Here is a 23041-nt window from a genome sequence, read left to right on the forward strand (position 1 = left end):
CTGTACTAGGGTTAACCGTACTATCTACACTTGTCCCTTCTTGCGCAACTTTCATTTGTAAATATCTAGCTTTATTTCTAGGGTGTGTCTTTATGTGTCTAGTCAAACTACCCGTACCGTTACGGTCTCCAGTAAATTTATGAGCCATCTAAGACCTACAAGTTTTACACTTAGCCTTATTTTGTTCTCTTAGTTGAGTAAAAAAGTGTCAAACAAGAGATGTTTCGGGCCGTTTAGAAGGTTGTCTATTAAAAGTAAGGGTTACTACAGGAGGGTCAGGCGGGGCATCAGTTGGATTATTAACAAGACTAGTAGGTGTATCATCTAAATCTGGTTGTGTTTCATCTAAATCATCATTTTCCTCTACATTTTTAAAGATAATTTGATTAGGATAAAGAGCATTAATAACTTCTTCATTTAATTGTTGGCCTGGTGCAACATCATGGCAAAATTGACTATCGGAAAATTGAAAACAAGGGTTATCACTATCAAGAATAACAAGTGGAGGATGGCGGGTAACAGGTCTGGGTCGGGGAGCCGGGGAAGAGTAGCAGCTTGGCGACTAGATTCACCAATTTTAGATTTTTCCTTACCCTTACCCCCAAATATTTTTTTCAAAGAAAAGTCCAAATTAATTATAATTATACTAAATAAAACACACAAAACTATAATATTAAAACTTAAGAGTTGGAACAAGTTTACCGAATTGACGAACAACTTCTTGAAAATTGAATATCGTTGAAGACTTGAATACTTCAATTCACCAACGTCACAATTTTTCACGAAATTGCAATAATAAAGTAAGCAATTATAGAAGAAAATTAGAGAGAGATTGATGAATTTGTGAGTAAAACTGAAAGAATGAGGGAGTATTTATAGTTGAGAATAGGGAAAAAGTGTAATTATAAAAAGTTTGGGGTTAAAACAAAGTTTGGGGCCAAATGGCTATTTTTGAAAGTGCCAAATGGCTAAAAATGCAGTCCAACGGCTACATTTTAAATTCTGACCGTTGGCCCTTTTTTTAAAAAAATAAAAAATTAGCCGTTGGGCCCGGTTGAACCCGCCGAGGCCCGCCCGCCGGTCCCGGGCTCGCGGGCTTTTTGGCAAGGACGGCCCACTGTGGGCTTTTGAATCGCTAGAGACCGGCCCATTTGAACTGGCCCGTTTGGCACGCAGTCCCGGGCCGGCCCCGAGCTGGGTCCGGCCCACAATACACCCTTAATTTATATCATCTAAATAAAGAACTGAGACACAAAGTTTAGAATTACTATGAAAATCACGAGAAGATAAAGATAATAACGAGTAAAAAAGAACCTTAGTTAGGTAACAAGATTTAATTAAAGCTCGCAATTCATATAATGAAAATCACTTTGAGGACGTTTAAATTCAACTTTATCTTGTTTCTATTTAGGTATTTCAAAATTTCCAATTTTCTACATAGTTACTCACGAGCAAATGTTAATACAATTAAATTAGGACTATTAACCGGTGAAAAGAAAAATTAAAACATGCCTCAATAAATAAAGTTTTATTAAATATGACATGTCCCAGCCACTTAGCTTGTTTGGCCAAGTTTTTTTTGGCCAAAAATGTTCTTTTTTTTTTCCAAAAGCACTTTTGGCCAAAAATTGAGGTGTTTTGGCCAAGCTTTTGGAAGAAAAAAAAATGTTTTTGAGGAAAAACAGAAGCAGTTTTGGAGAAGCAGAAAAAAGTAGTTTCTCTCCAAAAGCACTTTTTTGAGAAGCACTTTTTTGAGAAGTACTTTTGAGAAAAATACACTTAGAAGCAATTTTTTAAAGTTTAGTCAAACATTAGTTGTTGTTCAGAAGTGTTTTTCAAACTAATTAGTCAAAAATAAACTGCTTCTCGCCAAAATATTCCTGAGAAAAATACTTTAAAAAAAAACACTTCTCAAAATAAATTTATTTTTGCAGTTTGGTCAAAGGGCTATTAGAGAATTGCTGCGTGGCAATCATCAAGTCAAATTCTACCAAATCTGTCACTTTCTATTTATTGCCAGCAAATCTAGGACAGAGAGAGGTCCCCTTTTTTTTTTAATCCCAAATAGGTGAGTAGGACAAAAAAAAAAGAAATTTTATTATTATACACATCCAATATAGAGAATATTTACTTAGACTACCACAAAGTTAATTATGGGTAACAGTATAAAGTTTGATAAGAGTAGTAACATATTATAATCAATTAATTATATTGAGAGTGTAAAAAATTACTATTAAATTGTTAATTTCATTTTTATGCCGGAAAATATTGCAAAATTTGCTATTAACGGTATCAGGCTTAAAATCAACCCTGAATATAGAGATGTCTTTTATAAAAAGTGTTTTATCCTAAGTGGGACTTCTCAATGTAAATTTAAATTAATTGGATTCAAAGCGAGTATTACATCAGTGATATAAAAAAAATATAGTCTGAACTATTTGCATATGCAAAAATATAAATTAGTCCAAGTATTTTTTTATATTAAATTTTTTATTTTATTTTAATTTTTTATGGGTAGTTGAAAGTTGGGGACTTTTTGGTGCATACGAGGGCTTGTCTTCTTCTCCCCTCTTCTCACATCTTAAATAGGAATAGAAGAAAACATGCATATATAAATATTTGAATGTTTTCTTTTTGTATTTTATTGATATATATACATATATAGGCCAAATTAGCTTCGGTGAAATTTGCTTCACGATCTGTAAGTTAATTTAGTTTGTTCAATAAATTTTCGCTTTTTCCCCTATTAATCTGATTCTTTAAATTGAAGCAACAATTTCCCCAATTTTTTTGTTTTTTTTCCTTTCTGGGTATCTTAAGAAAACCCTAGATCTTGTTGTATTTTTGTTTTCTTGGATTAAATAAAAAAAGGGTTTTTTTTGGATCTCAACATTTGGGCTTTTTTTTATTTAATTGGGATTTGAATTAGAGAATTTTGTTGGGGTTAGGGTTAGGGTTAGGGTTTGGGGGAGTAAATGGCTTCAAATCCTCCATTTATGGTGGAGGATCAAACAGATGAAGATTTCTTTGATAAATTGGTGAATGATGATGATGATGACATTGATTTTAAGGTAACTGCACCAGTGTCGGTTGATGGGAATGAATCTGATGAGGTTAAAGCATTTGCTAATCTTAGTATTAGTGATAATGTTATTGATAATGCTGGATTGGAAAATTTAGGTGGAGTTAAAAAGGAAGGAACTTGGGATGATAAAACAGTTGATAGTGATGTGAAACCGCCTTTGGCGATGAAGGGAGGGGATAGAGAGAAGAGTAGTGGTTCCTTAGTGTCATTGACTTCGGGCGGATTAGATAGTTTGCTTGAGTCGAGCAATGGTGATTTGGAGACTGATGTAACTACTGATTTGTCGGAAAGTCATACTAGCGGATCCGTTAATCCTGACGTAAAGGAGGAGGAGGAAAATCACGCTAGTGGATCCGCCAATCCAGGTGTAAAGGAGGTTGACTGGAGTGTGTTTCATTCTAATCCAGCTACAGATGGTGATACAGAGGTTTTTGGATCTTACTCTGACTTTTTCAGTGAATTGGGGAATAATAATAATACTGGAGTTGTTATTGGAAACACAGGGGAGAATCAAAATGTGGGGTCAAATGTTGTATCAGCTGATCAAGTTAATGATTCCGCGAATTTCGACAGTTCTAGTTCCTACATGCAGCAGAATCAAGATGGTTTTGGCTATAATGCGACTACGGAACAAGTTGCAGGCGGGGAAGATCAAAATAACAGTCAATATTGGGAGAATCTTTATCCAGGATGGAAGTTTGATGTAAATACTGGGCAGTGGTATCAGGTCTCTAGTTATGACTCAACAGCCAATGTACAAGATAATTCTGCTGCTGACTGGACTGTTTCTGATGGAAAGTCAGAAGTCTCTTACTTACAGCAAGCTTCTCAGTCTGTTGCTGGGACTGTAGCCGAGAGCGGGACCACTGAAAGTGTCAATAATTGGAATCAGGTTCACCAGGTAAGTGATGCGACTGAGAATGCAGCGAATTGGAACCACCAAGTTTCTCAGGCTAGTGATGCGAACGGGGTAGTGACAGGCTGGAATCAGGTGTCTCAGTCGAGTGATGGAGGTGGGGTTACGACTGAGTGGAATCAAGCTTCAGAAGTAAACAATGGATACCCTTCGCATATGGTTTTTGATCCTCAATACCCCGGTTGGTACTATGATACCACTGCCATGGAGTGGCGCTCTCTCGACACGTATACTTCATCTACTCAATCAACTATTCAAGGTGAGAGCCAGCAGAATCAGAATGGTTGGGTATCATCTGAAGATTTTTCTCCCAATCACGATCAAAGTTTTTATGGTGCATATGGGCAGAATGAGAATAGTAGATCCATAGTATTTGGCAGTGGAGGGCATGATTACAATGGGTCTTTTGGTAAATACAATCAGCAAAACTCAAATGTGTGGCAAACTGAAAATGTTGCCAAGAGTGAGCCTGTGTCAGAATATAGGGGGAACCAGCCATTGGAGAATCACTACAGCCAAGAGATTTCTGCTAGCAGCCATGTTAATCCGCAAATGTCTAATCAGTATGAGGGAACAGTTTCATACCATGGGAAATCAAATCAAACTCAAGGTAATTTCTCAGCAATAGCTGGGTCACAGGGCTTTAATCAGCAATTTACTCAGCCGACAATGCAGCAAAACGAGCAGAAGCATCTCTCAAGTGATTATTACGGAAGTCAAAACACAGTCAATTATTCCCCACAAGCATTTCAGAACACCCAGCAATATCCTTATGCTCCTACCACAGGAAGATCATCTGCTGGACGTCCTCCTCATGCTTTGGTCACCTTTGGTTTTGGTGGAAAGCTGATCGTGATGAAAGATAATTGCTCTTATGATAGCTCATCCTTTGGCAGCCAGGTTAGACTCGACTGTTATGCTCCTACCTAACAGTCTTTCTTTTAACTATTTTTGAAGTGCAAAACTCTTACTAATTGCTGAAAGTGTTTGTGCGTGCTCTATGAAGAATCCCGTTGGAGGTTCAATATCTGTGCTTAACTTGATGGATGTGATGTCAGAGAGAATCGACAGTTCAAGCCTTGCAACTGGGGCATGTGATTATATCCAAACTCTCTGCCGAAATCCATTCCCTGGTCCTTTGGTTGGTGGAAATGCTGGTATTAAGGAGTTGAATAAATGGATTGACGAGAGGATTGCAAACCCTTTATTCCCTGACGTGGATTACAGGAAAGGGGAAGTTTTGAGGTTGCTTCTGACATTGCTGAAAATAGCATGTCAATACTATGGGAAACTTCGATCCCCATTTGGTACTGATACTTTGTTGAAGGTAAAGTGGAAATGAATTTTTCTCATAACATGCCTTGTAATTAGTTATAAATGCTGTCATGCTTTATTATTAAACTATCAACCTAAAAGAGGAATTGTACATACTAGCAGCATGTTAATGTGCAAGTCCTGTCCCGGAAGTAATGAAGGCATTCGGTGGGACCGCAAAGAAAGTTCCTGAGAAATATTCCACCTGCCACAATTTGGAACCTACCTTGACACTCACACAATCTACAAGTATTGTTTTTATCGATTATTATATCGAGTTTAAATAATAACTTGAAATATGAAAAGTAGAGAAGTTGGTGATGTCACATGAAATTTGAAATTACATAAAGCAGTACATAGTTTTAGTTAGTTTGAAATGTGCCATTTCAGGAAAGAGGTCAACATTTTGGACATACTAAACAGAAAGTCAGCAAACAAATGCGGAACAAGAGAGAAATAACAAAGAAATATTTCTTTAGGCCTTCAGCTCTACTCTTTGAGCAAAATTGTGAAGCAGGCTGCATATGTGCTGGGAAAGAAGAGCTTAGGGGACAAATTGTTGCGAGACAAAGCGTATCTTGCAAAGTGTAATGATTTGCACTAATTTGCGATGCAAGATGCAAGAGAACTTTACTTTTTCTAGTTTGTGTCTACTTTGATGATTAGGTGAAAGCAAACTTTAGGAATAGAGGACTGTTTTATTAACCTATGCTCTATTTGGTGATTTCCACTGCGTGAAGATGTGACACCTCATTTGATCTAAATCTTTTCTCATTCTTTGTTTCTGCAGCCATGTCTTAATGATATGGCACTTACAGTTTCAACTTACCAGTTGCTATTGCTAATTTGGTTTGGTAATTTGAGCAGGAAGATGCTCCAGAAACAGCAGTTGCCAAATTGTTTGCATCTCTGAAGCTGAATGGTACACAATTCAGCCAATATGGCACTGTTTCCCAGTGCTTGCAGCAATTGCCTTCTGAAGGACAGTTGCGGGTAATTATTTTATATCTTTATTTCCTAGTTGCTAAGTTGATTATTTGCTTGATCAGCTAATATTTTTGGACATGCTTTAGACTACTGCTGCTGAAGTTCAAAGTCTTCTAGTTTCTGGAAGAAAGAAAGAAGCATTGCAATGTGCACAAGAGGGTCAGTTATGGGGTCCAGCTCTAGTTCTCGCTGCACAGCTTGGTGATCAGGTTTGTCCGGTTCTCCACAATCCAGCCTCTTCATTTTATTCCTCTTTGTACTAATGCATTATCGTTTTACGAACAATTGTAGTTTTATGTCGAAACTGTGAAGCAAATGGCACTCCGGCAATTAACAGCAGGATCACCTTTGCGGACACTCTGCCTACTAATTGCAGGTCAACCAGCTGATGTCTTTAATCCAGAATCTGCAGCTCCAAGTGGCATGCCCATTGCCGCAAATGTCGCTCAACAGCCTGCTCAGGTGTGTGTTTATAGCTCTATTACAGCTGTTATTTTCTTGGCTTGCTGGCTTTACCTTTCAGCTTCAACATATTTTTACATGATTTTCCTTAGCCCCTGGAATGGGATCCTAGTAAGATATATATTTTTTAGTAGGTTTGGATCCTGGCAAATATATATATTCAAGTATCTCTTCGCTTTAACTAGATTCTACAAAATCAATACTATTACAGAATAAAGAGACATAACAGTTATTTGACTTTTTAAATTTGAAAACATGCATATAAAGTTAAAGTTTAGAGAGCATTCCAGATCATAACAAGACATTATTAGTGATAGTCAAGTGGAACCACAAGTATGTGTTTTGACTTATCAGTTCCGCGGAAGAGTTCCACTCTTTTGAGATTAAACTGTTATTTACCTCCTTTTTGAGGATAGGGCGTTTTTGTCAGAGGTGTAAAACTATTTGCATAACCCTTACATTTCTGTACTAAAATACAGATGATATGTAGATCACTTTTTTCTTCTTCAGCATTTTGTGAAAATATTCTATTTTTGTTATTTCCCTTTAGTTTATTAATCTATTAAAGATTTAGTGAATACTTTGCTGGGAATATTAGCTTGTTTTGATTATTCTTCTATTTATCTTAGTTTGGTGCTAATGTCATGCTTGACGATTGGGAGGAGAATTTGGCTGTGATCACTGCAAATAGAACAAAGGATGATGAATTGGTGCTTGTTCATCTTGGTGATTGTTTGTGGAAAGAGAGAAGTGATGTATGTATTCTGCTTCATATTCATATTCTCATTCTTTAGAATATCTCCTATGCTGTGTCTGTATGCTTCATACTTTAATATTGTGATTCAGATTGTTGCTGCACACATTTGTTATCTGGTGGCAGAAGCAAACATTGAACCATATTCAGACAGTGCAAGATTGTGTCTTGTCGGCGCTGATCACTGGAAATTCCCCCGAACTTATGCTAGTCCAGAAGCTATTCAGGTCCTATTAAGTTGCCTTTCATAAAGAACAAAAAATGAAACATTCTTTTGCTGCTTCTATCTGTTTGCTCTGTGCTACTGCTGCATTAGTGGAGTAATGCAAGTGAATATGCTGACTGATGAAATACTGTGTTGACAGAGGACTGAGATATATGAATACTCAAAGGTGCTTGGAAACTCTCAATTTATTCTTCCTCCTTTTCAACCTTACAAGCTTGTATATGCACACATGTTGGCTGAAGTTGGGAGAACACCAGATGCATTGAAGTATGTATCCAAGATTTTACTTCTACTTTAAATTTTTTGGAAATCCTTACTGCTGGTGGCTTATCATTTCTGATTTTTAGGTACTGTCAAGCATTATCTAAATCGCTTAAGACTGGCCGAGCTCCTGAGATAGAAACATTGAGACAATTAGTGTCGTCTCTTGAAGAAAGGATCAAAACACACCAAGAGGTAGCCCTTGATACACTTACCTTTGTAATATGATGGTCCACAGATAATTATAGTGGGAACTTTCTGCATGCAGGGAGGGTTTGCCACAAATTTGGCTCCTGCAAAGTTGGTTGGTAAATTGCTTAACCTTTTTGATAGCACTGCTCACCGTGTGGTTGGGGGCTTACCACCGCCAGTTCCTTCAACAAGCAGCGGCAGTCCACAAGGGAATGAACATCATTATCAGTCTGCGGGACCTAGAGTCTCAAATAGTCAATCGACAATGGCAATGTCATCTTTGATGCCTTCAGCATCCATGGAGAAAATAAGTGACTGGGCAGCTGACAACAATAGAATGACGATGCACAATAGAAGTGTTTCAGAGCCCGACTTTGGAAGAACTCCTAGACAGGTATGTAATGGTATTACCCTGTGGCTAATTGGGCGTGATCTGTCTGCTCTTAAAAAAAGATGAACTTTTTGTTCAATTTGTATAGGATCATGTCGACTCATCAAAGGAAGCAAGCTCAAGTAACACACCAGGTAATTCATCAGCAGCTGCAGGTAGATCACGCTTTGGTCGCTTTAGTTTTGGCTCTCAGCTTCTCCAAAAAACGGTTGGATTAGTCCTTAAACCCCGACAAGGCCGTCAGGTACATTGTTTCTTTATGAGGTTTCGCTCTGTTATTTTCTACATTGTGATCCTCTGGATTTGTGTTTCACACTTATTTCCATTTGTTATGATCCATTTTAGGCCAAACTGGGTGAAACAAATAAATTTTATTATGATGAAAAACTTAAAAGATGGGTTGAAGAAGGTGCTGCGCCTCCTGCTGAGGAACCAGCTCTAGCACCACCACCAACCACTGCTGCTTTCCAGAGCGGGGCACCTGATTATAACTTGAATATTGTACTAAAAAGTGAAGGTTCTATTAGCAACGGAAGTCCAGACATGAAGAGCCCACCTTCTGCTGATAATGGTTCAGGAATCCCACCACTTCCACCGACCACTAACCAATTCTCAGCACGCAGTCGGATGGGTGTTCGGTCAAGGCAAGTGATATTGGCGTGTTCCTTTATAGAAGTATATCGGATGATTCAATGTTTCAGTAGGATATATGACCATTGGGAACATACTATTGTTGAAGTAATAAGAAGGGGCCAGCTGATTTTTTTTGGTGGCTTAGGTTAACTGTGAGTCTGCTCTTTGGTTACCTTGGTGTTCGGATCCTGGATACACCTTTATCCTGTTAAAATGACGTGGTTTGACTGCACGAAGAATAAAGTATTTTGCTTTAATAGATTATTAATATTAAGTTAGAAAAAGAACATGATTAAAATTTAGTTTGGACTTAAAAAAAGTAAGTTGCTTTGTGAAGAGTTGTCTTAGTTTAAATTGTTGGAGGGAGACAGCTTTGTCATGGAAGGAAAGAAGTAAGGATTTTGGGACGAACTGACAAGGAATTGTTCTGATCAGAAGGAGTATAGAGTGTCTACTTGGACTAATTACTTGATGATGTCCTTCCTGGCAGATCAAAATTATAAAATACATAATTCGATTTAACAAGGAGCAGACAAAGTGCTTCCTTCTCAAAAAAAGCAGCAGACAGCTTTATAATCTTTTTGGTTTTACATCTGAAGATATATGTTAGGTTATTGCAGCTATCTGTTCCTAGTGATTTGTTAATGAAAATGATGAGGGAATAAGTTTAGATGTTTTTGCATCCAGCTTCTTTATTTCATTGACTGTGTTATTAGTTTTAATCTACAAATATGGACATAGGCGATGAAAGCTAGTATTTCTAGGAGGTCAAAGTGCATATAGTGTTTCCTGCTGTGACTCAACTAGAGAAAGCTGACCTACTATTCTCATCCCTCTTTTGGCAGGTATGTTGACACATTCAATAAAGGTGGAGGTAATCCAACAAATCTTTTCCAATCGCCTTCTGTTCCTTCCATGAAACCTGCTACTGGAAATGCAAAGTTCTTTGTTCCTACGCCAATGTCCCCTGTTGAACAAACAGTTGACAGTCATTCCAGTGAGCAACAGACTTCAGGAAATAGTGAGAATAATTCAATCTCTGTTGTGAATGGGTCATTCCAGTCACCTGCACCTCCATCAACCATGCCTATGCAGAGATTTCCAAGCATGGACAGCATCTCTAAGAAGGGGGTAACTACTGGACCTAGCCACCTGTCAAGTCAGTCACGGAGAACTGCATCATGGAGCGGAGGCATTTCTGATGCTTTCACCCCAAATAAATCTGAAGTAAAACCACTTGGTGAGGTATTGGGTATGCCTCCATCATCATTCATGCCTAGTGATGCTAATTTGATGCACTCCTCGATGAATGGTGGTAGATTTGGTGAAGATCTACATGAAGTAGAACTGTGACACAATAAAGATGTACATATTAATTTTTGGTTGTTGTCTTGGTTCTCTCCACTCTCGGGGCACTATGCTGCTCAAGATCATCGGCCATTTGTTGGTAAGGGGTTTAAGTGTGGTCAAAGGAAGCTGGAACACACTTCTCACCAACCCTTCAATTACTTCTCCTTTTTGTAAGATCAGTTATGTGTTGAAAGCCATTACATACTTAGCTGTTTACTTTTAGGTCGTAGATCGTTATTTTTGTCTTTTCTGTTTCTGTTTTTGCCTCTCCAAAAGGTTCAATACCTGCTGTTTGAGAGTCTTGTCATAATATATTACAAGGAAAATGGCACGAGATACATTGTATAGTTGATTTGTTCATTTATAGAGGAAGGAATGTCCATCCTATTAGTTTAAATAGGAAGACCATCTCTGCGGGAGAAAGTGTAGTAAAGAAGAATGTTAGAACTCCATTTCCAGTATTGATTGGACAAATAATTTGCCTTGGACTTTTTCTCCCAGTGGACACTAGCATGTCTCCATTTCCTGCTTACTTTCGTTATTATTACAGTCACATTTTTGTTAAAATAAAAGATCAGTGCTTTTAAAGTAACCTTTTTTTCCTTCTTTTTTTCCTGTTTGGATAAACGAGCATTATTCCACCAGGTAGAGGTAAGGTTTGTGTACACACTACTCTTTTCTGACCCCATTTGTGGGATTAAACCGGATTTGTTGTTGGATAAAAGAGCAGTACTTGGTGGTGGAAGGGTGTTCGAACCCTCAATCAAAATACTAATATACCTTTAATTTGAAAAAGTCTACTAAAGCTTACAATCTAATGATACTGGGAAAGATCATTCATTCAATGTGGCCTGAATTTTCACTTTCCCCTTCTCCTGATCTCTTATGTCATACTGTAGAAGAATACTTTCAAACAATCATACAATATTTGTATAACAGAATCCGACAGACTGAACAGATTTAAAGTCTGATCTCCTAGATTTAAAAATACGAGAATAAGTAGCGACTTCTTTTAATATTAATTATCCAGAGAGTTTGCTTCCAAAGTTCATGTATTTATGTACGACAATTTTAATCCTTGGAATTTCACTTACTGCATATGATCACTAACTTACGAATTCTGTTAGGAGATAAATGTAGCACCAAAGTTACATTTGTGCCGCATCTAGCTCAACTAATTTATGACAACCTTTTCTGGAGTGCAAAAGAATTAAACGCCCAAGGCAACCAGCATCATAACTCTATAGTTTTACCCCCCCCCCCCCCCCCATTTCTCCAAAATAAACAGCATAGTAAATGTGTCATGTTACTATTAGAGGAAAGCTTCTACCCAATGGAATCCTGAAAGTAGTCATCACAAAACTTCATCCAAGGGAAGAAAAATTGCTAAACTATCATCCGAGAGAAGAAAGAAATCCATGAGAAGATTTAACTCTCTATAATTGCCAGCATTATGAAAATTATATCACTCATCATAAGATGAAAAGCTTCTCGAAGCATCTTCTATTGAAAGAACTGAAAAGCAGGCAATTATACCATGATATTCGGTATTTCCTAATCTCATGCCAAAGCTCAAACTTCACTAGTGTAGATAAAGATATAATTTAACCCCAAATAAGAACAACCTGATTCAATTGTCTTTACAGCATAAACAGTACCATACTCAGAATCTTTCTTGATCTTTCTACATCTCCAAACACAACCAGACTGATTCATCACAGTGAACGAGGACACCACCAACTCGCATCCTGAAAATTTTGAAGTGCTAATTTAATTAAATGCATCAAGAAAAGCTACAAAACCTTGTATAAAAATCAATCATCTGCCACCCTATCCAATATTTTCTCCATTCCAAATATTGACTTTCAGAACCTCCGTAAATATACCCTTAAAAGAACACATTTTATGACGAGAAGGGCACACCCATCTAAAAATGGCAGAGCCAATGCTTTAGATGAAACAAAATGAAACTCAGTGCTCTCAGCTTGCCAAAAGGTTAAGACAACTCACCAAAAAAAAACTCCAATCTACCCATTTAGTATCGGTTATAGGCTTTCCCATAATCATCACGCCTCTGACGCTGAAAGTCGCCATAACTGTCTTCTGGCCTTGATGGATGGTAGATATCCATAGGGTTTGGATACCTTCCCCTTGGTTCCACTGGTACGTTGGGTACTGAATAATGTGGATTACCTGCTGAGTTCTCATACTCTTGATAGCTCTGTTGATTGTAACTGCCAAACCCAGACGCTGACACATGCTGTCCTGCCAGCTGTTGCCTCCTCCGGGCATCAAGTTGAAGAAACTCTTCCCATTGCTTTGCATGTTCAACTCTAAGGATGGCCAATTTCTTCATGTAGTTCTCTCTTACTTCTCTGACGGCCTAACATTTGATAAACCAAAACAAGATGAAGACTGGAAAATAATTTAGCACATCAGCACTAAGGCTTAGCGGAAGGTCTTTCTTCAAAGCAAAATTTGAAATAAAATAACAATCCAAAAATGGAAAAAAGAAAAGAAAAGATCAAATTTTAGGTACTTCATACCTCTCTATGCTTGTGATTTTCTTCATCTTCTTCCTTATCCCGAATTCTTCCTAGATCTATAGCATCCTTTTGGTAGTCCAATTCAAGATTCTCTAAGGATTGTGGAATGGAGGGGTAGTCAAAGTTACTGTTAGATTTCATGTCAGAACCACGTCTACCAGCATCCCAACCATCAGACCTGTAAACACTCCTGCCCTGACCATGACCATCATATGAATTATACGAGTTACTCATATAAGCGGGGCGTGCCGGAGACTTTGATTGGCTTGATCGACCTCTAGCTCCATCATTACCATAAGCTTCATCAAATGAAGAGTGGGTTAAGCACTTCCATTGAAGAACTCTAACAATGATGGCAGCTTTAACATGGCAAAGTATCTTAAAATCTCATAGTGAACCCATCTGAAGCAAACGAGTCTCTACATACTTTCAGTGAAAATTTTCAATGTGGGATAATCCTTTCATTTGAGACCACCAGGAATGTTACATCAGAATCGAACAGAATGCTTGAAAAGAACTTACCTCTTGCTGCCACAAAAAGAAAAAGATAAGCAACACACATTATGAATGAAATTAAATCAACATCAGAACAAGCCTGTGAAGTTCATACTCAAAAAACTTAATTGCCAAAGATACATGTAGAAGGGAAAAATAAGAAACTGAAATAAGGCTAAAAGTCAAATTGCGCTCTACTTGTCGAAGAGAAAGACTCTTTGGTTTCCTACCTTGTGAACTACCCCTTGCAATTTTGTGAAAACCATCATGACCGCGATCATCAACAACCTTCTCTTGTCTTCCGTACCTATGGTGTAATTGTGATGCATTCTGAGGGCTGTGATTGGATCTCTGAGAATCAGAACGTACCATACGAGAGCTAACAGGACTTCTGCGCTCAGGTGACCTTGATCTGGATGCCTGAGAACTAGAAGGACCCTTTTTGTCCGCCTCTTCTTTAATTTTATGCACAGCATCCACTCCTTTTCTTAGGATCAATCTGTCCTTCCCACTAACTATAATAAACCTCTCCTCCATTTTGATTTTGCAGCCAACATCCTTCTCAATTTGATTTATAACTTTCTCAGTGAATAAAGCTTTCACATGGCTTTCCCTTGCAGGCACTCTCTCAAAGAAATCTTGAGACTTGCGATTTGCTCCAAGAGTAGATGGACATCCCTATACGTGGTTTGTTTAGCACACAATATAAACTTTTGACATTTGCATAAGCTCTTCTGTGAGACTCTGAGAAAAAACTTTTGACAAGTACGGAAGGCACACACGCTCTTTTTTTTTTTGCATAGGCAGCCTATTTTATAATAGTTAAACAGTATTCATATATTCTTCTATTTTCAACCAAAATCTTATGTTCAGGATTCCTGGTTGGCTGATAGAAACGGCATGCAAAAAAACTTGTCATAAAAGAAAAGGATTACGGGGACTATTAAAGGGATTATCCCAGTCAAAGCATGAACAGAGGTTAACTTATTTTACTTTAGTTATGCCTTTAGCCAGAAGGATCATAAGCAAAAAAATTGTCAGATGATGTCTACTGCTCTTACATCCCTCAGTTTTAGTTACCAAGCTACCAGTATATGCAAGAAAGATATGTCATGGGATTTTTAATTTTCCTACTTATCCAAGCCACTCTATTCCGGAGTAGGGGTAAGGTCTGCGTACACACTACCCTCCCCAAACCCCACTTGTGGGATTTCACTGGGTTGTTGTTGTTGTTCTACTTATCCAAGCCACCCAAAAAAGGATTTTAAAATTAGTAAGTTAGATTGAGGGGAAAATGCAAAAAGCAACAAAATGCGTGAAATGTGCCAGTTTACATTATGCCAGCTGAGCCAGTATATCTACAAACAAAAGGAGCTCTTGGTCTACAAACTCTGATGACTGTGGTTAACTTGACAAAAATGTAAAATGAAATACCTTTCACCAGAAAATAACGGAGATATAGTAAGGAGCAAAACTGTGATAACAAAAGAAACCAACTAGTTCTCTCACCAATTATTCTCAGGAAAAGAGATGCATCAGCATCCTACAGAGAAAGGGTGAGAAATATAGGAAATTATAGATTGAATAGATTGACTAAATGTAAATATTTCCAGTTATCAGTCTTGTGATCCTTAAACTCTCTTCCCTCCTCAGCCAACTAAAATAGTAGTAACAAGAACACTAATAAGAACCCTAATACAAAGCAGTACCTGGGTAAAGTGGCCTGACTCTCCACATATTTTACAAATCAATTCTTCCTCCTTCCTTTTCTTCCAATTTCTCTCAGTAGCTTTAGATTTAGCTTCCCAAACCTTTGCTTCCCTGCTAGTAAAGTCTGTCGGGACAGCATTGGGGTCAGGGGCGTCTTCTTCCTCATCGGAACCAGCATGAGACCTTTTGTTTGTCACTGTTATCTCTTGTGCCTTAGTTGTGTTGGACCTAACAGGGCCAGTATATTCCTTGTAAAGATCACTGAAATCATCATCGACATCTGAATCTTGCCTACTAGACATATCAAAGAGCACCCTGTTTTGGCAACAATCAACAGAACAAGGAGAGCCCGAAAACGTTGTTACTAACACAGACAAGAACAAATTACAACAAACATAATTCACTTCAAATGCCTATGGTAAGATATCCAATATCAAATTTTGCAAACTTAAGGATGTGGTTTTGTGCAATAACTCAATAAGTGGCCTTCTTTTTATAGATAAGGGATATCATTGAGAAAAGGCGATTGATCCATACAGAAGTTCCATATAAAAGAATCTTAAAGGTTTCCATTCCTATATAAAGATTCTAACTAATCATTTATTCAGTAAGAAAGCCTAATGATTTCCATATGTACGTAAAATTCATAAAATTCCTAGAGAGATCTCCTATTTCTCTTTCTCGCCACATGTCCACATGATTTCTTGAGGGAGAACTTTGTAGGATTTTCCATTTCTTCTTCCTCTCAGCTCCACGGCCATTACGTAGCCGAAACATAAACCTTAGCATATCGGGGTGTTGGACATGCGATTATATTGGCAGCGGGAACATTTGGGAATTGAGACAAAAGTGGTAGATCAAACTGTATGATTTGAAAATTGAACTTGGACTACTTTACCATTTTTTTAAAAAATAGTTGAGATAGGCTAGTAACCTTTCTCAAATAAAAGTGGAAGCCTTGTGGGCAGTGTTATCAAATAGCAGATACCGGTGGAATAATGAAGGTGCGCGCAAGCAAGCCCAGACACAACCATTATTTTCAAAAAAAAAAACATCACACACAAAAAATGGAGTGCAACCTTTTTTTCCAACAATTGGCAGACTTTTATAGATTGAATTTCGATACCCTGCCTTAACTGTATTCCATCAAAATACAACTTTAAGTCAAATGCTTAAGGAAGTGTACAAATCGCTTAAAGAGACAAATTAGTATTTCAACATTAACAAAATACTGTAAATAACAAGGAAGCAAACTGAAAGACTACCTGAATTTAACAGTCAAAAAATTCACCAATTGATTTGACAAATGGATTAAATATGGGTTTTTGAAGAAAGCTAAAGGCTAAACACTACTTACCGGAATAGGGAGACGGGCTAGGGTTTGCTGTGAATGTGAGGGGTAGGGTAGTGTAGAAGCGGCGTTAATAGGAGGCGGATTTGGGGGTTGAAAAAATATATGAGGGGATTTCGGGAAAAGAAGGAAAAATGTACTACTACTATTTTCCAGCTGAGTGTATCACTTGGTTATCTCTGACCGTAGATCTTTTTGATCGTACGGTCCTCCTTTCGTGCTTGTGTCCTGTACAATCTTTAGCTGAGTGTATCACTTGGTTATCTCTGACCGTAGATCTTTTTGATCGTACGGTCCTCCTTTCGTGCTTGTGTCCTGTACAATCTTTAGCTGAGTGTATCACTTGGTTATCTCTGACCGTAGATCTTTTTGATCGTACGGTCCTTCTTTCGTGCTTGTGTCCTGTACAATCTTTTTTTCATCGCAAACCTTTTATTGGGTGTTAATATTTGGTCCCTCTCTTTCTTTCTTTTTATTTTATTTTTTGGGGGTTCTTTTGTCATTAGGCAAAATGGATAGTTCCAACTTCCAAGTATATATATGTTTATATATTTAGAGGTGGCAAAAATGAATTACATCAACCTTAGCCACGTCCATTTAATCCGTCCAAAATTTACTTGAATCAAATGTATTGGGTCAAAATTGATCGAATAAAAGTCATAACTTGATCCGTCCATGAACCAATTTGCCCTCTTTCTTTTTATTTGCTTTTAAACAAAATGTGAAAATTAATGTACTTTTCTTACATTATTTAGCTCAATTCTACCAAATTTACATAATTCTTAGTTTCCTAGTTTTATTTTGTCAGACATATTCATTACCCATTGAAGCACATACATCTTCAACTTCGGATATTGGATATTCATCTTGTGAGGATGAATCCTTTGGCTCAATTCTTTTATTTTGTTTTAAATCACGGAAAAAATATCAATAACAATAACAAATTCAGTATAATATCATATGTGAGATTTGACAAGAATAGCGCGTGCGCAGTTTTATTCCTACTTCGTAAAAATAAAAAGGTTGTTTTCGATAAACTTTCAACTCACGAACGAAAAGAACATCATACTTGTTAATATTTTCTTTAAAACTATTTCAAAATATAATATCTATCTTCCCTCCGATTCATGTTGCAAAAAGAAAAAATTAAGCTTATTAAAATGAACATTGAGACTATGTGGCTGAAATAAAACCTTATTTCAAATATCGAAAGTGCCCAACATGTTAGCAGAAGAAGAAGATTTGGAATAAGAATCATTGATATAACATTCCCTAAACAATTCATGCAAATTATCATAGATTTCACTATTCACATATTGATGATAATTGTCATACTTCGAATAAATCATCAAAGTGAAAAATGAAAATAGGTAACATTGGAACCGAAAAATTTTAATTCGTTTTCCCATCAAAGTAAAGAAGCTACTTTAATTAAATAAGTAACTTAAAATAGCATCTCAGGTAAGAGGATAAGCACTAGATAATAATTAAAATACAATAAGAAAAATTTACATTATTTGTTGCTTACCGAAACAGAACTAGTTAAGGAACAAAAGAGCTAAGCTCCTCTTCACTCCCAATCCTACTCAAAATATCAACTATACTATTTATATACCGCACCTTTCCTTCCTATAATACAAAATCACAATAAAATTTCAATCCAAAAGAATTTCAGTTTTCTCTCTTCCAACCCATGGCCGAATTAATCTCCCGAACCTTATTCTTCACTGTTCCTTTCTATGAAAACCAAATCAAAGTAACAGTTACAAAGAAAGCCGCCGACGTCGATAAATGGATTGGCCAAACAATCCACATTCACCGGCGTAGACTCCACAAGCTCCTTATTGGTCTAGACATTGAGTGGCTCGCCTGTATTAACCCCACTGATAAAAACAACCCCAAAATCGCTCTCCTCCAACTCTGCGTCGGCCGTCGTTGCCTTTTATTTCAACTTCTTCACGCTGATTGCATCCCGAATTCTCTCCGTGCTTTTCTCGCAAACCCTAACTTCACGTTCGTTGGTGTTGGTATTCAGGGCGACGTTTACAAATTGTTCGAAGATCACGGGTTGTTCGTAGCGAATTCGGTGGATTTGTACCAGTTAGCATTGGTTGTACGTAAATTCGAGCCTGAGTATGGAATAATGGGGTTGAAGAGAATGGGATTGAAGAGAATGGCGTATGAAGTTCTTGGTAAAGTTATGGAGAAGCCGTTGAAAATTACGTTGAGTCAATGGGAAGCTGAGGAATTATTGTATGAACAGGTGGAGTATGCTTGTATTGATGCTTTTGTGACTTTTGAAATTGGAATGAACTTGTTTTCTGAGATGTTGAACAGATTGGTGTATGATCCATATGTATCTGCTTTTGATGTAAAAATTTGATGAAATATCATAGGGAATTAGGAATGTATATTGAAGAAAATTGATTTTTTTGTATCCATATGTCGAGTCTGAATGAGGGATTTGTATGATATTTTTGTTAAATTCTGATTCAGTGTATTGATTTTTGGTATCTTGTATTAATTCCAACAAGGTGTATGATTTTGGGTTTTTTTTTCTCCTTCTAGAATCTTAATTTGTGCAGATTTTCTGAATCGTTATAACCTCTCTAATGTATACTCCTCTAGTTTAAAAAGGAATGAACTTTTTATTATTGGGAGAGTCAAATAAGATTTTCTTTGACCATATTTTTTGTAAATATTTTTTTAAATATTTTAAATTGTTAACTTTGTAATTTATAGTTGTACATTTTATGTAGTTTCTAAGTATATAAATTTTATTTCAGAAAATATAAAGAATCTATGTCCAATTCATAACGAAAATAAATCCGGAATACATTCATGATCGTTGCTTAAAACATAATATGGGTGGCAAATGGGCGGGTCAGATATGGGACTGTTGGAGAATGGGTAATGCAAAAATGAACAAATTAGTCGACATGACCCATATTTAATACGGATAACAAATGGGTTAACCTGCGAATAATATGGAATCCATATTATCCATGGTTTCTTGAATATGATCAGTTTTGAGAGAACTCCTAATCCCCAATTTGAGAAACCCCCAATTTGAGGCTTTATAAATATAAAAGTCAATGTATAGTAAATATACATAAAATAAAAAATTTTATCTAGCAATATAGTAATGTGGCTCCGCCACTACCTAAGGCCATGTCCTCAGTCAACTCCAGTTGCGCCATGTCTCGTCTAATAACCTCGCCCCAAGACTTCTTAGGCCCACCTCTACCCTTCCTGATACCCACTGAGGCTAACCCGTCGCACATTTTGACTGGAGCTTCTATCCTTCTGCTCTTAACATGCCCGAACCATCTCATCCTTGCCTCCCGCATTTTTTCTTCCACGGAAGCCACTTCAACATAATATGATTAATTTAAAGAATTCATTTTTGTTTATTTAAATAATTGATTCTAACGTGTATATTCACTTGATTATTAACAAAAACTATTTTTTAAACACCTCCATTTCTTTGTTCTTTTATCTTCACAAGCCAAAATTTATTAAGCTCGTATATTATTTTGATTTTGAGTACTATTTTGTCAACAATCCATATAAGTAAACCAGATCATATCCTTATCCAGATTTCTTATTTTTTTTCGAGTCTATATTAAAACATATTAGGAGTCATTTGCTTAATACTTTATTAGTTATTAGTAAAACTTACCGGAAAGTATACGAATAATTATCAATGTATTACTTCCTCCGGTCCAAAATAAGTGATTTTTTAGATGTTTTCACATAGATTAAGAAATGAGAATTTTTCATAAAGCACCATCTTTTAAGTCTAATTAGCCATTTATAGATACTCTTTGCTATATTACGTGTTATAAATACCTTTTATGTTTTTATACAATATATTTTATGTATTTAAGTTGTTGTATTCATTAATACAACCAAAAAAATAGGCGTAAAAACTGGAATTCCAGCTAAGTTTGACATGTATTTAGCTGTATTCAAGCGGCATTAACGTTAAATACAGAAGGTTAAACTGGTTAAAAACGGAAGAAAATCAAATCACATAATATTCTCCTAATTTAACTCCACGGACTAAGGAAATCAAATCACATGATATTCTCCTAATTTAACTCCACGGACTAAGGAAATCAAATCACATGATATTCTCCTAATTTAACTCCACGAACTAAGGAAATCAAATCACATGTGTAAGCACGTGATTTTTTCCCTATGTGAGAATTACTCCCAAAAATTCAAAATAAAATAATTTTCCTTTGTGTGCAATTTTGAGAATTTTCGTGGTATTTTTGATAATTATTTATATTTGTCCATGCATGTTTATTTGTTAAATTAATAAAAAATACAAAAATATGTCGCATTTGCATTTAGGATTTAATTCTACAATTAGGATCAATTAAGTTTGTTTTTACAAGAACAAAAAAATCATAAAAATAATGTACGTTGCATTTTTAGCATTTAATGTCTAAATTGTGTGATTTTATCGTAATTGTTATTTAATTGTGTGTTAATTGTTATTAATAATTAATTAACACTTTTATAAATTAATTTAGTTCTATATGATAATTTAGGATTTTTAGAATCTAGTTTTAGTTTAAGAAAAAATAAAAGAAGAAAAAAGAAGCAATAAAAGAAGAAGAAAATCGGATTGGGCCTTTTCTTCAATTCTAAACCACAAGCCCAAAACCAAATAACCCCTTATCCAACCCCAAAAACCCAAAACACCGGGTCGACCCGACCCGGTCCGCCCCATAACCCCAAACAAACACCCCCCCATCTGACCACACGACCCCCCTCCCCACTCTTTCTCTCATTTTTGTTTCATTTGCTACTCATTACCTAAAAAACCCTAAAGACACTTCATCTTTTTCTCCTAGCCGCCGGACCCATGCACCCCCCTTCTCTTCATCTTCTCCGTTCACCCCCCACGAAACCCCACAGCCCCCCCTCCGTTCACCACTGTCCAGCCCCCCTCCCCGTCCATTCTTCTTTTCCGTCGTCGGACCACCCAAGTCGACCCCCCGTCCGCCATTGAAACCAAACAACCATGACACCGCCAACGTCATCCACCTACTGTCACGCCGGACAGACCCTCAACCAGCAGCAGTGACCGTGGTCCGCCATTGACGAGCAGCAGCGCTGCTGCGTCGACCAGTCACGACCCTCGTCGTCCACCCAAACCACCCGTCGACGACACTGCCAACGACCCCCCACCAGACGAACAGTTGCTGCTGCAACTTCTTCGATAGTGTTGTTGCTTCATCTCACGACGCACAACAGCCTCACGCTACCTCGTCGCCCACCAGCAGCTGAGCAGCTCGTCGCTAACCATCGTTAAATGACACACAGCAGTCCGTCGACCACACTACCAACAGCCCGTCGAGGTCGTTGGCAATCTTGGTTCGAGTTTTCCGTTTCCGTTGAGGTCGTCGTTGTTCATCGAGATCCGGTACGTCGAGGTTGCTATCCGAGTTTCTGTTCCGTTGCGGTCATTTCCGGTTAGTTGGTTTAAGTTTCATTTCTGTCCGTATTTTGTTTGATATTCTCGGATCTAAAATCAGTATATGTTTGATTCTTTTCTTGTTCGTTGTTTATCATTTCTTGATTATTTCTTCAGTTTGTTTTTATTTATTTGTTCTTGTTTAGTTTTAATATAAAAGTATGTTAGTTTAATCACTTGAATCCTTTATCTTGGTTGTAATGTTGTTAGATTTAATTTGAAGTTCAATTGATTATTGAGTTTATTGATTTGAATCTACTTGTTTGTTATGTTCAATTTGTTACTGTTATTGAATCTAAAAGTATGTTTGTTGTTAAAAATGTTGTTCAGTCAAAATGATTTCAGTTGTTTCTTTATTGTTCATCATATGATTTGGTTCCCTGAATCCTTAGTCTTTGTTTTGATGATATTTGACATAATCTGAGTTTCTAGCTTAAATTTGTTGATGAAATTTGATTAGGAATTGGTTATAGCTGATGTATTTTGGTTAATTGATTAGGTGAATTGGTTATAGCTGATGGGGGTAGAATGGTAAATTGCAGTACTTTCAGGGGTAGAATGGTAATTTTAGTAGTTTCAGGGGCATTTTCGGGATTTTAAGTTTTAAAAAATGATTAATTTGAGTGTTCTGTCCACTAAGTACTAATAATATTAAATTAATACATTTTTTAATACATGGTGGGGGACAAGACAAGTGGTAGTGAGAATTAATATATTTGTTTAATATAGTGGGGGACAAAGCATGCGGTAGTGGGGAATAAGGGAATTAAGTAAAGAAAAGATATGTGTTAGTGGGAATTAATATTTGTTTAATATAGTGAGGGACAAAACATTAAGTAGTGGGATTCAAAAGGGGGATGGGTAGAAGATGGTGGGA

General features: G+C 36.9%; 2 protein-coding genes across 4 annotated transcripts; one reads left to right on the forward strand and one right to left on the reverse strand.

Annotated features, from left to right (window-relative positions):
• The first annotated feature begins 2903 nt into the window (after positions 1-2903).
• LOC104227816 (protein transport protein SEC16A homolog) lies at positions 2904-11059 on the forward strand. Its single transcript, XM_009780150.2, has 13 exons — positions 2904-4901; positions 5008-5328; positions 6183-6308; positions 6389-6511; positions 6594-6764; positions 7394-7519; positions 7611-7745; positions 7884-8011; positions 8092-8200; positions 8274-8591; positions 8677-8832; positions 8934-9232; positions 10067-11059. Exons 1-13 carry the CDS (start codon positions 2976-2978, stop codon positions 10572-10574), a joined length of 4446 nt encoding a protein of 1481 aa, XP_009778452.1. The 5' UTR covers positions 2904-2975; the 3' UTR covers positions 10575-11059.
• Positions 11060-11986: 927 nt separating this feature from the next.
• On the reverse strand, positions 11987-16792 carry LOC104227817 (uncharacterized). 3 transcript variants are annotated; one of them, XM_070153039.1, is made up of 7 exons: positions 16680-16766; positions 16402-16458; positions 15322-15637; positions 13843-14290; positions 13118-13416; positions 12582-12954; positions 11987-12319 (listed from the first exon to the last, which is right to left on the reverse strand). In XM_070153039.1, the coding sequence occupies exons 3-6, from the start codon at positions 15622-15624 to the stop codon at positions 12607-12609; spliced, it is 1398 nt and encodes a 465-aa protein (XP_070009140.1). In that variant the 5' UTR covers positions 15625-15637; positions 16402-16458; positions 16680-16766; the 3' UTR covers positions 11987-12319; positions 12582-12606. The 3 variants fall into 3 exon arrangements, with proteins under 3 accessions (XP_070009140.1, XP_009778455.1, XP_070009139.1); XM_009780153.2 differs by lacking the exon at positions 16402-16458 and having other exon boundaries at positions 16680-16792; XM_070153038.1 differs by lacking the exons at positions 16402-16458; positions 16680-16766 and adding an exon at positions 16588-16673.
• Positions 16793-23041: the final 6249 nt, after the last annotated feature.

The sequence above is a fragment of the Nicotiana sylvestris genome, chromosome 8 (genome assembly GCF_000393655.2).
Source record: "Nicotiana sylvestris chromosome 8, ASM39365v2, whole genome shotgun sequence".
Lineage (NCBI taxonomy): Eukaryota > Viridiplantae > Streptophyta > Magnoliopsida > Solanales > Solanaceae > Nicotiana > Nicotiana sylvestris.